This window comes from Eurosta solidaginis, chromosome 1 (genome assembly GCF_040869045.1).
Source record: "Eurosta solidaginis isolate ZX-2024a chromosome 1, ASM4086904v1, whole genome shotgun sequence".
Taxonomy (NCBI): Eukaryota; Metazoa; Arthropoda; class Insecta; order Diptera; family Tephritidae; genus Eurosta; species Eurosta solidaginis.
In genome coordinates this window covers 385,690,006-385,703,686 of record NC_090319.1, presented here as the reverse complement: position 1 = coordinate 385,703,686, position 13,681 = coordinate 385,690,006, and the positions used below count along the sequence as shown (strand labels likewise).

At 33.9% G+C, this 13,681-nt stretch overlaps 2 protein-coding genes across 6 annotated transcripts in view; one reads left to right on the top strand and one right to left on the bottom strand.

Moving 5' to 3' along the window:
• LOC137238413 (uncharacterized) overlaps nt 1-12,261 on the top strand; it is a 189,931-nt gene extending 177,670 nt beyond the window's left edge. For all 5 annotated transcript variants that reach the window (XM_067763338.1, XM_067763340.1, XM_067763342.1 and 2 more), the window contains exons 3-4: nt 5,355-5,412; nt 5,522-12,261. In XM_067763338.1, the coding sequence (XP_067619439.1) occupies nt 5,355-5,412; nt 5,522-5,667 (204 nt within the window). In that variant the 3' untranslated portion in view covers nt 5,668-12,261. The remainder of the gene's footprint in view (nt 1-5,354; nt 5,413-5,521) is intronic.
• The window catches only part of LOC137238408 (membrane-bound alkaline phosphatase-like), a 287,217-nt gene continuing 273,600 nt past the window's right edge, over nt 65-13,681 (bottom strand). Inside the window, exons 2-3 of the mRNA XM_067763332.1 lie at nt 2,501-3,768; nt 65-590 (exon numbers count right to left, since the gene is read on the bottom strand). Of these exons, the coding sequence (XP_067619433.1) occupies nt 240-590; nt 2,501-3,739 (1,590 nt within the window). The 5' untranslated portion in view covers nt 3,740-3,768 and the 3' untranslated portion in view covers nt 65-239. The remainder of the gene's footprint in view (nt 591-2,500; nt 3,769-13,681) is intronic.

Genomic DNA, 13,681 nt, shown 5'->3' with positions numbered 1-13,681 from the left:
AACCGTTATCCAATCAAAGTTATAATACCCTGTATACTAGTACAGCTGGGTATAAAAACACATACATTTTTTCAGTTTCTCATTATCATTATTTTGTTATCAGCTTGTTTCGAATTTATGGTACTTTCATACGCAAAAAGATTTATTGATAATATCACGAGTTTCAGTAATGACTTCTAAATGAGCAATTATTTTAATTATACACCAACGACAATATTTTCATATATGTAGGTAGCTGATTAGGAACTATTTATATCGCACATTGTAACGCCATCAGATAAGCACGAAGCAAATGCCATTATGTGTGGAATTGTATTTTGTTCATAAACGCCAGTAAACAAATGAGCCCAGGGACCGCTAGCAAATACAGCCACATCGTCACCTCCATGCGTTTCCGAATCAAGTGGTGCAGTAGCAGGAAAAGTTTCATGAATATCCCCAGTCATAAGTAATGTCGGATCACGACGCTCATGATTCTCAACATCATAGAACTTCGCATAACTTGGTCCATTGGCATAGCTGAGCGACAAATATGGTTTGTCATCAAGAGGAGTTTTGGGTGCGCTACCAAAGATGTCACTGGCACGATACTACAATAATAAGAAGAAAATACAAAAACTATTGAAAATGAGGGAGCTCACAGTTTGACCTCAAATGTTATATACCCAGTTGTATGCTCTAGACGTAAAGCTAAAGCATTTTTTGCTGTTTTTGCAAACATTTTTTGGACAATTTTTTCTAAATAATTTTGATTAACTTTTCCGGGACTTCAATCTAGGACCTTAAGCTTGGTGGAAGAACATGCTCCTTCAATATCACACACGAAGTTTTGTTAAGTGTAGAAAACTCCCTGAGGAAGGTACAAAATGTTACTAAAACGGGTGTGCAGATTAGAGAAGATGTTTTTTTTGCTCCGTACTAAGCCGCAGTGAGAGAAATGGCCAAAATGCAATTAAACTCTCTTTTTGGATTCTCAATATGGGAACTATGGCTCCAAACTTCTGCTTTTACTTGACTTTCCGTATTGCTACGGAAATCGCTGTTATATACTTTCTTCACTTTAGTTCTTGGGAACATTTCTCGGCACATATCATTTAGGAGCCCCGAAACCGAGCCATGGCACCTGAACCAGAGCCGCATCAAAAGGTGTGTCTGAGGAAATGTAATAAAGCTTCATTGAGCCACTTGTTTTCCTTCATCACCTTCATTGTCGACTACATCTTCTTTTAACCCATACGTATGTTTCTCAAGGTTCCTTTCTACTTCGCCTGCTTGTATCGTGCTTTGATTGCCACACGTCTCTCTGTCAGCCGCGAAAATGCCTTAGCCGCAAAAAATTTTTCCGTCGTCGTCCCGCATGGGGTTATTACCTCAAGCTTTGGTATAGTGGCATCTACTTATTGTCGACTACTTCTAACCAAGCGCTGGTACCTTGATTTTGGAACTTTCAAGCCACCTCCTCTAGCCCCATAGTCACTACTGTTTTGTTAAAATTTGTATCCTATCGTGGACAGCCATACTCACAAGTCAAAGATAAGCTTTTCCTAGAAAGCCATACTCTTAGTCTTTCCTCATTTCATCATTTTCATCACAATTATTTTCCTAATCTGTCTTGTAGACGCAATTATTCTGCCTCACGGCTCTATTACTTGTTGATTTTCGTCTCATAAAAGCAGGTATATTGCTTTTCCGCGATCGCAGACTTTTCATTATACACGAAACTTCGTGCACCTTCTTCTTCTTTTTCCTATAAGGGGACTCTATGAAGGTTGTTGGGAGTTTTATCGAAGTTGATGGTCCTTCGATGGATGTAAATCCCGTACGTTAAAGAGAATAACACCATTATGGCACAAGCTCGATCATCTCCGGAATGATGTGTTATGAGCACCTCGAAACTGCTAGGCCATCCAACCCCTACTTACGAGTGGAATTTGGGATGGCCAGAGCCGGGCCTGCAAAAAAAAAACGAGACTCACCCCGCATAGGTGAGATTTGCAATTGCGTTGGAAACATAAAAATTCCGCTGGAAATCCCTTGACAGGATTGCGGTACACGACTCCTCTTATCTTCTTATATCGAATTCATTATCGAAGGTTTTGCGCTGTCAATTTCTTGTCAGTGAACTGCCTTCGACGTGCTTCCAAACCCTCGCGGTCGTCCACGGCTCCGAGGCGATGTACAATTCCTACTGCTGCCCGTGGCTCTCTTCTGTCTATACATCGTACATCAGACTAATGTCAGAATCATCATTTGGAGCGATCCTATCTCTTTTGTACTAAACACATGTGGATAAGGTGGTGGTGCTGTGGTATGGTCACCTTACTTTCTGAGGCTGTACCTATGCAGCGAAAAACGTGGATGCAAACAGCTATAAATCTATACCGTATAGGAAAAATTCAGTCATTAAAAACTACCATTATGTGAAAAAGGAACATTGTGTGAAAATGCAACTGGGTATAAAAATTATGAAAACTCTGCAAGAGCGTATCGAATTACTCACTTGGTAACCAGCATAGGTGAATGCATGTGAATGATCAGCTGTCACTACAATCAAAGTATCCTCCTCGCTGGTCAACTCTCGTGCTGCTTGTATGGCTTTTGAAAACTCGACGGTTTCGTCCAATGCCAAACGTGCCATATTCTTATGATGTGCCGTATCGATGCGTCCACCTTCGACGAAAAGGAAGAAGCCCTGCTGTTTTTTGCTTAAGAATTCCAACGCCTTGCGGGTCATTTGCTCTAGTGTAGGTTGTTTGGTGTATTCGTCTGTTTCCAAATGATATTGCAAATGATTATCAGCAAAAATACCAAGCAAGCGATCATAATTATTCAATTCCAAATTATTTAATTCGCTGATTGTTTCTACAAAGGCATTCCTCGCACTTTCTTGCTGATATTGTGCAATTAAATTGAGACCATCACTGCGTGTACCATTCATATAAAGGCTTGCGTCAATGAAATGTTTCTTACCACCGCCCATCATAACCGAAAGCTTACTACCATCCTCACCATTTATTAGCTGATATGCAATATCTGGCACTTTGCTGTCAACACCGCACGATGCTTTCACCTCGCTATCATCTTCCCAATCACGTTCGGAGACGTGCGCATAATTGCCCGCTGGTGAAGCATGTGTGATTCTAGTTGTTGTTACAACACCAGCCGCCTTGCCAGCATCCATGGCCCATTTGGCGATCGAGTAAACATGATTTGTGGTATTTAGCACACTTTCACAATCTTCGCGTTCCACTTGCCCGCACACACCAATTGTACCTTTAATAGCTTTAACACCGCACAAGTATGCTGTGGCAGTTGTTGCAGAGTCAGATACTATGCGATCTACGCAATACGTTTTCGATAGTCCAGTGTAGGGAAATTTCTCAAATGCTAAATATTTCTCTTGACCACCGATTAAGTTACGCGCAGCAGTATGCGTGGTCACGCCCATACCATCACCCAAGAATAAAATCACATTTTTAGCTTTGTTTGTATTTAATGTTTCAGCCAACTTAGCTTTGATGAAATCTTTGCTTTGATTGTGCCAATAATCATTGGTATCCTCACCATCAACTGTACCCGTGAATTCACGTCCTTTGGGTGTAATGAAATTCGGATGCATGCGTTTATCGCGACATTCTTCATCATCGCGTCCGCAAGGTGGTAGTGAATAAACTGATGCTACGATGACGAGAATAAAAGCCAAAGTGGCAGGAATAAGTCCGCGCTGTGCGAATGACATGAGCTTCAGGGCTTTGTGTTCAATAGTGACTAAAATAAAATTTTAAAAATATTTGTGGTAATATAATATCTGGATCGTCAAAGTGACCATGCCTGTGATTTACATTTTAAAAGTACTTGATAAGTAGTTCAAATGACATGTATTCAATTTTTATGTTTGTAATAGGCAGATAAGATTATAGCCGTAATTTAGGTGTTGTTGTATTGGACCCATCAAAATTGAGCATGTGCAATAAAAGTGGACAGCTAAGTTTAAAATAAATATAATAATTTTTCGGCTTCTGTTTAATCAAGGCTTCGACATTCCTAATTCAATGAGATTCTGTTTTATTAAGGAATCCAACTATCCTATTGCGAGTCCCACCAGTTCTAAACTGGCGTAGAATTTCGCACACGGCAACAGTTCCAATTATCTGATGGGAGTACACGGCAAACGTATAAGAATCACAACGAATGATTTCTGTCGAAGCTGCAGGAACGAGGAGGAGATAGAAAGCGGTGAAAATTTCATCTGCAGATGCCCTGCTCTAGCGCGGGCATGCGTAAAATGTCTGAATAAGCACTAAATTGGCTTTTTAGTGGACTTAAGTTTGGCTGAAATTTACGCTATATTAGGCATACAAATTGTTTTAACTTTTTATATGTCTAAAGTAGGAAGGGTATAAACTCACTCAGTTGTATAAAAAGTGGAAAACTGGCCTAAGACTGCCCCAAGGCCTTACTAGGTGTCAGCCACTATAACCTAACCTACCAATTAAAGCCAGTTAGTTTAGCGAAGGAGGCTTACTTGAATGTCAAATCATGTTTATATCATTAAGAGCCAATTAAGTAAGTAAGTAAGAGTTTGTTCATTGAGGAAGCATAATTTCTTCCGACCGAGGTTTTCCCTTTGAGGCATACTCTCCATATATTTTGTATTGACAAGTACAACTTATTAAATACACTCAAAACAAATTTGCTAAAATTTGTTGATAATGATATTTTCAGTTTCATCATGGCCACCCTTCTTAATTTTCATCCCTGTTAACATGTTTTTCTAAGAGGTCGCTGAAAAATTATTGGCTTAATGCAAAGAACATGGCCTTTCCAAAAACTATGCTTAAAAACTTTTTTCTGTTAACCCACGATATATTCCTCTCTGCGCTCTATATGTACCCTTTATATTTAAAAAAAAAAATTGAAAAAATCCGTAATGATTGTTCGTTATCTTTAAATCTGCAGGACCTACCTAAGTTTTGTATGCACAGTTTTATTACCTTTTAAAAGCTTCAAACCGTTTTGGAATTGCTCAATTCGTTCTTGAGATATATATGATTAAGTCGACTCAATTTTTTTTTTTTTTTAAAAACAGCAATTCGTAAATATCTCAAAAACGTTACCATAGAATTAAAAATAACCTCGATTTTGGGAATCGGGGGGTGATTTTACATAGGAATTTCATAATGGCGTCTCTGGTGCAGAAAAAAACTGGAATTTGTGATCCAGTGCTATCTTATTTTTTACAAATTTAAGTGCCACCCTTATGTAAATTGATACTAACTCTGCTATTTGCTATCTAATCCGAATTGAATTCTAATCGAAACCCCATTTTATTGTTGTTTGTTTTACTTTTTCAGAAATATGTCAGCGAACTATCAACAGTGCGAGATTGTGCCACTGAATGCGTCGAGAAAGGTAAGAACAATAAAAAGTTAATGTTTTCAAAATAAGTGTAAAATATATGTAAAAAAACTAGAAAGTGACTTAAATTTTTTTATTTTATAAAAAAAAAATTTCGTTTCAGAAATTTGGGAGACACAAACCTATTGCTGCAATACAGATGGCTGTAATGGTTCCAACAATTTGCAAATCTCAAAACCACTGTTATTAATACCGTTAATATATTGTATTTACAAGTCGCTGTTAGTGACTCTGAATGAGCGACATTAAATGGCGCGGAATGGTGCGATGAGAGCGTAAAGAGTTAATGTTATTAATTATAATGGTTATATAATAAGGCGCAAATAAAATGGGGAATGGAAACGAATATAAAATATTTAAATAAAGAAATAATTTACTTTAATGTTTAACTAAACGAAAAGAAAAATTTGGATAAGCTTGTTTTATTTTCAATTTTAACTATAGTAAGCTTTAAATTATATATTTTGTAAATTAAAATTTTCATTGAAGAATTTAATATTTAAAAATAAAAACAATGTACGTAATTTTTTCAGTTTTGATATTTTTTTTAAGAATTTTTATTTTTTTTTTTTTAATTTTTAGCAGCTGTGCACTTTTGCTCATTGAAATTCTTACTTTTTAATAGTCTTCCCAAGCGTTTTAGTAGCAAATATTGAAAAGCGAAAATTTATATATATATGCAAAATTAATTAGCAAGGAAAATAGTAATATATTTAAATACTGAAAAATATATAGTATTAAATAACTTAATACAAATATTCGAAATCTATGGTTATAAGGAATCAAGGGGCAAGTTACAACAAATTCTAAACACAATACAAAATGCAACAAAAAAAAAAAAAAAACATGCTTGCATACGCATACATACATACATACATACATGAAAAATGCAATTATGCAAAAATTAACAATACCTGCGTACCAAAGAGTTTGAATCTTTTTTTTAAATTAACAATGTAATATAAAAAGTAGTTTACGATTTGCTTACTTTTTTCTTGATAAAGAAAAATACATAACCCAAAATGTTGTGCAAGTATATACACTTTTTTTCTATCGAGCATACTTTAGGGTGTTTATTTAATTCACAGTTGTGTACTATCGCCATAAATATTGCGCTATCAATCGCCCCACTGAGTTATATTTTGGGGCAAGTAGGGGCGATTGCTTCCTAGCAATATATGAAATCTCAGAAACTGCTTCTTTTTTTTTTTTTAATATTAAGTAGTTAAATATTTTTATTATTTTTTATGAATTTACTTTTATTCGCGCCATTTTTATGCATTTACACTTCAAAAAATTTTACACTTACAAAAAATCTCGTGCGGAATACACAAAAATATACAAAATTTACTCACACTTTCTAAATTTGACATAAGAAATATTTCAAGCTAATAGGTAACTTGAAATTCCATAGTGCATTCCCATTTTTAAATTGTAAGTGATATAGTAGCGATTTCTATATATAAAACAAATATAAATGAAAATATATATAAAATGCTATTAAAAATTGTAGAAAATTAGGAAACATTAGTCTAAGGTTTAAGATAATACTTTAAAAAAAAAAACGCAACGAACTACGCCAAAATCTCTGATAAATTAAACAGTTTCCAAGGTTATGGACTCTACATGAATGCTTTGTTTAAAACGAAGAAGAAAAAAACAACCATTAACGGTGTTTTGATTATAGATTTCGAGCGAAAAGTTTAAGGTAGATTTTTCTCAAAATTACTATAAAGCTTATTGACTCTTGATTTAATTTTAACTATTTTTGTTTACCAAAATATAAATTTTAGTTGAGGTGAACTATTCCCATATTAGTGGTGTTCTTTTTCAGAAGCAAATATGGATGATACTGGAATGTGAGGTAAAATTTTCAAAGACTCCTCATGTTAGATTTTACTACCGCTTAGATCTCGATCCGACCGCAACAGCGCAAGATATTGAGAGGGTTTGTTATTCGTTCGTTAAAGTGGCTCTATCTGCTCAAGGTGCGCACTATGAACAGATCCACCTTGTTCTCAAGGAAAATACCTTTGCAGATGTCGTCATAACGTCGTTGTTGACTCGTTAAAGTTTAATACTTAACTTTGTTGAATCCTGGAGTACCCTGTGGAGGTGAGCGCGCTTGAAAAGTCGAGCCACGCGACCATAATTGCTCTGCTCATTTGGTGGCGACAATGAATTCTGTGAAGATGGCTCAAGTCTAAAGTATAGAAATTTTTCCATTCGTGCAGCTTATAGATTTTGTGCAGTTGTCTCTTGGGTTATTTTGCTACTTTAATCATTGCTTTCTAGTACATAACATATTTTTATGTTTTACTTAGGGGGAATTTTTTTTCAAAAAAGTGGTTGAATTTATTGAGTTATTTATTTAAATTCGCTTTAAACGTTGAAAGCATTGTTGGCATTGGTGCACTATACAACAACAATTCTTTTTTGAATTAAAGTATTAATAAAAACCGAAAAATGTCGAAATCGAAAGTTGGAGAACGAGCAAAGTTCTCTCACCAACAGCAATGAAACTGTACCAGAAATTCTAAATTATCTTTTGTATTAAAAAAAACCTAAAATTATAAAAAAATAATTAGAGTTATCTATATTACAAAATTTATTAAACATAAACAAAACAAAATTATAGATCTGTAAAAAATTGCAACAAAAAAGAACCTAAAAGTTACACGGAAAAGAGTAAATTGTATTGCGAAAAATGGTCATAAATGAAGGAAATCTGAGAGCTAAGTAATATGTAAAAAAATTTTTTAATTTATAGATGATTGCATATCTGCAAAACGAAAACTAAATACTCACACAAAAAGTGCATCACACCATTTCAATATATTAAAAATTAAAACCAAAAATATTAAAAGCACATACTTTTATATTAGATACAAACTCAAGGCTTTCAAAAAACTAAAAGTTAAAAAAATAGTTGGAGCATTTTAAAGAAAAAAGCACATCAAAATATAAACACACATACACACAAACAAATTGAAAACATAAAAGTGCATTAACCATCGAATCATAAGCAACCAAACATTCTTACAAAAAAAAAAACAAAAAGAAAAAATACACTAACAAGCAAACCAACAGAAACAGAACAAAAGGCAATTAAGAAAAAAATAAATGTATAAGTTCCTTAAATTAACAGCGAAATAGGTAATAAAGAAAAATAAAGCATAAAGAAGGCAGAATATGCACTTGAAAAGATATCATTATCAAACAAAACAACAATAATAGCAACATATAAAACAGTAAGAAAAGTGTATTTATATTATATTTACAAAATAAGTTTTTCTTTATTTCTAAGGTAGCAACAAAAAAGGTTTCTTTTGAGCTTTTTTTATTCAATTATAAAAATCAAACTTTTACAATTTGAAATGCGTAGAGAAATGTTTTTCAAGCCGCTCCGATAAATAGAGTCCAATATTCAAGGGCGACGTTTGATTTAGATGTGTTTTAATTGGAAGTTTCCTTGAAATATGTTTTTTTTTATTTTTCCCGTTTTATTATATTTTTTTTTAATATTAAGTTCTTATGCTGTTATACAAAGTATTTAGGCCTAAGCAAACGTCATAACAATTTAAAAATCTATTTATATAACAATTTAGAGACTTTAGTATAGAAAATTCCAAACCTTCATTATAATATTTGTTTGATACTAATAGCCCAAAGAAGTACCCAGAATTTTCGTCAAGTTTATAATAGGTCCAAATAGTGAAGAAGAGAACAAGGAGTTAGCAGTTTTACCTGATTCCCTATCTGCGGTTCGAGGGCGATCTTAAGGCCACAATAGAGGTGGACGTTTGGCGCAAGGGTGCTCAAATGGTGGACGAGGCGATACATGTGTACACAGATGGTTCCAAAGTAGTGGAAAGAGTAAGGTCTGCGGTATACTGTGCTGATCCGGAAATAAGGAGATCCCACAGGCTGCCGGATTACTGTAGCGTTTTTCAAGCGGAAATAGTAGCCGTAACCAAAGCAGTAGAAAGAAACCCTGGAAGAAAATAGCCCAAGTTGCAATCGTGTTAACTTTTATATTGACAGTTAAGCCGCAATTATGGCAATAATCTCGCATAGCACAGCATCTAAATGCGTGTTAGATTATAAGCAGTATACATCTATATGGGGTCCCAGGGCATATGGGAATAGATCGGAATGAAAAAGCGGATGAACTAGCTAAAAAGGGCGCATTCCTTGAAGCTTGCTCCGTAGACGTCCCAATTGGACTAGGCGAGATTAAGCCAAGGCGAGAGGTGCACATGATCGACCAAGCAGGAAATGCGTGGGTTCAAGCGCGGGGCTGTAAAGTGTCGAAGATTATGTGTAGGTCTTACAACCTTAGACTAACAAAGTTGCTTCTATCATTTAAAAGAGAGGACTGTAGACTCATGACGGGTGTTCTAACTGGACACTGTCTTCTGGCGTCACATGCCTTTAAATCAGGCTTGGCCAGTGATAGCATATGGAGAAAATGCGGGCTGGAGTAGGAAACGATCGTGCACGTTCTGTGCTTGTGCCCTGCGCTTGCCAGGCTAAGACTCCAGCTATAGGAGTTATACAGCTCTCAGATCTAGAGGCAGCAAGTGGCTTAAGTCCTAGGAAGCTTCTAGTATTTGCCAAGAGGACAGAGTTATTTTATAAATAGGTCCTGGTTTTTGATAGGGGCGCTTGCCAGGCTAAGACTCCAGCTATAGGAGTGATACAGCTGTCAGATCTAGAGGCAGCAAGTGGCTTAAGTCCTAGGAAGCTTCTAGTATTTGCCAAGAGGACAGAGTTATTTTATAACATAGGTCCTGGTTTTTGATAGGGTTTTTCAGTCTGGTTTTATTCTTTATTTTCAGTCCGGTCGATAAAACAAACTTCTGGTAGCACTACGGACTTATTCAGTCTATGTGAGGTCCTCATGGACCGGCCAGTTCAACCTAACCTAACCTAGTAGTTTTACAGCATCGTTGACGATATATTGGTACTGAAGACGGTCGAAATCAGATTATATCCAAGCCCACTTTCAAAAATGAAAAAAAGGACAATGCACTAACAAATACTGACGTGATGAAACTTGACGAGGCTAACTTTAGGATAAAAATATATTTTACAATTTCGTGAAAGGGGCGTAGCACCGCCCACATTAAGTAGAACAAAATCTAAAATCAAACGCCGATGATATCACTTTGAAATTTGATGGAAATATGGTCCTTGGTATTATATAAATATTTGAGCAAAATCTGATACAGACCCCGACTACTTAAAGAGGGTTGTTACAGTTTTAATCTTAACCCCTTACGGAGCTTCCTTTAAATCATTTCGTTCGTGACCTTTCTCTTTAAACGTTTCCTTAAAATATATGTAAGAGCAGACAACTGGGTAGATAATGTTCGGTTTCGTCGTTGGAACAAGTATGTATATTCGATACCTTTTATTGAGTATGAATATTAGGATTGACTCCTTGATCCAAGTATTTTAAACGATTATGGGTATCGATACTTTTTCTAAAAGTTCTGTCACTACTCATATGTAAATAGTTCTCCATTCAAAAACGTATGTATGTTGACTCTCAAAACGTAAAACTTACAGATATAGCGTCTTTACGCGGCTACGATGATACGTGCATGTGCAGTGTACCTTATACTCAATAAGTATTTACCGTTTTGAAATGAATATAGAATTTAAAAATTTTCCCTAATTGGCAAGCTGATAAATTTGTTTAAGTTAATAATTTCACTTCATTAACACACGCACACATCCATACAGAATATAGCCCATTCCAACAAAAATATTTCCCAAAACGCTCCTCACAGCGAAATTTCTGTTATAAAAGGTATAAAAGAAAGAAATTAAATTAAATGAAAGTACAGCAAGCTACAAAACCAAACAAAGCAAAAAAAAACAAATTAAAATGAATTGTAATGTGACGATATTTAATAAACCTTTATATTGAATTGAGTAAATTATATTGATTTCATTTTAATTCAACTACGAGCTTTTAAGCTGTGCATAGTAAATCTCTTATTTAGTAACTTACAAAAAAGTTGTAAAAGGAACAAGAAAAAAAAAACAAAAAATAATAATTGAAATTTATATTTGTTAAACACATTTTTTTATTATTATTGCGTTTTTATATACACATACATATGTAATGTATATAAATCTATATACAAGCGCATATATATACATACATACGCACATACAACTTGTAATATAATATTATGTAATTATATTGTGTATCATTATTGTATTGTTGTATTGTACGTATGTAATAAGTATGTATTTAATACATATAATGAGCATTACTGTTTCACAAAACAACAACAAATTATTAAATGAATATATACATACATACATATAACAAAGAAACAAAAAAAAATTTAAATTCATTTCCTTTTCCGCTTATTATCAGAATAATTAATTAATGACATAATTAACAATAAATGCCTAAAACGTTTGAACAGATTTAAATGAAACAACAAAAAACAAAAAATAATAATTCATAAAAAAAGCAACAATAAACAATAGCTGCAATAATACATACATACCTACTATTTATATTTAAAAACCTCACGCACACACGCAAATGCATAAATAAAAGGCAACGCGAAATCATTCAAAAGAAATAAAGGAAATTGAAAAAAAGGAAAAGATATTATGTATGAATGTATGTTAAGTTTGCTGCATACAAATTTATAAAAAAAGTGGAATTAATTATAATAAAAATAACATTTGTTAACACACACTCACACACATGCATATTCACTCACAATCGTAAAATTAAATAAATGAAAACAATTGTAACAAAATTCATGTAAAATGTTTAATTTAAAATTTAGTAAAATAAACTTAATTAAAACACGAAAAGTGCGGGATTTACTTTGTTTTTTTTTTTTTCATATGAAACTAGAAAGGTAAGTCCTTAGTTAGCATTCCCTTTTTAACGCGAATTCCTGCTTTAAGCTAGCGATAAAGGAGATGCACATTTAAAAATACAAATATTTTCAAAAAGCCCACGTTTTACTAGGTTTGAGCTGATTTGTTGATAGGCGGAATTTTGTTAAGCCCTGAAGAGTATTCACACTTTGAATAAACAAAAAAAAAAAAAAAAAATAATCATAGCCCTCACATATAAATTCGATTCATATGAAAGTGCCTGAATTTCAGACGAAAGTGCAAAGAGGAAGCACTTCCATATGAGCCAAGGCACTTCAGTATGATATCAAAATTTACACTAACAAATTGAGGCCAAAAAACTTTTCAAAAATATTTCAGCACTGAGAAAAATTTTAATTCAAAATTTATTCATTAAGGGGACCATTAAACATTTACATATTTTTTTTTTCCATTTAAAAATGTTTATAATTCTTTATATGTATTGTGATTTGTACCAGAGCTTACGATTTCTTTTCAACCACAAGCGAGATTTTCGAGACCCGCGAAATCGAGAACTCGACTTCTCGCGAGATTCTCGTGTCTCGAAGTACTCGTAAATCTCGCGAGCTGCTCGACGTAAATTTAATTGCTGTATGGACAGTATTTATACACTTGGTTTTTTTTACTTGTGAATTTTTTTTGATTATATTACTTTTCAATGACATTTAACTCAAAACATATTTATTATACATATAATTTTATCGAGAACAAGGCTTCTCGCGAGCTTCTCGACTTTCAATTCAGTCGCTGCATTGGTAGTACTCTATACATTTCGGTGTTTTTTAGTTGGGGTTTTGTGGATATTTTCGCTTATGCACCAGAAGAAATCGTAAGCTCTATATAAAACAGCAAATTAATCGATTAAATTGAATGCCCTGAAGCTCGCGAGCCTTACGAGTAATCCGAACCAGTGCGAGAAATCGTAAACTCTAATTTGTACCTCAATATAAAAGCTTTTGAACAGCCCTGATTATAACAAACATTTAGAAATTACAGATATATTACGTTGTTAACATTTTTAACACGTAAAAAAATTTTTTTTAAATTTTTTTAAAATTTTCGTTTTATATTTTGTTACGAGTTAAAATAGGATAGGACAGTTTTCTTCATAGGAAAAAGGACTCACTTTTATTTTCATCCAAAGAATTCGAATGAGTGTTAAAGTCATTACACAAACACCTAAAATGTTAATTTAGTTTGAAATAAGTTCCACGCCATGATGCAATAAACCAGACAGGTGAAGTAAATATTACAAAATGGAGTCGCATTCAACAATACTCGGCCACATAATTTTAAGTGTTGCTTCTTGACGTATCTGCAGCATTGATTTTTTAGTAGCATA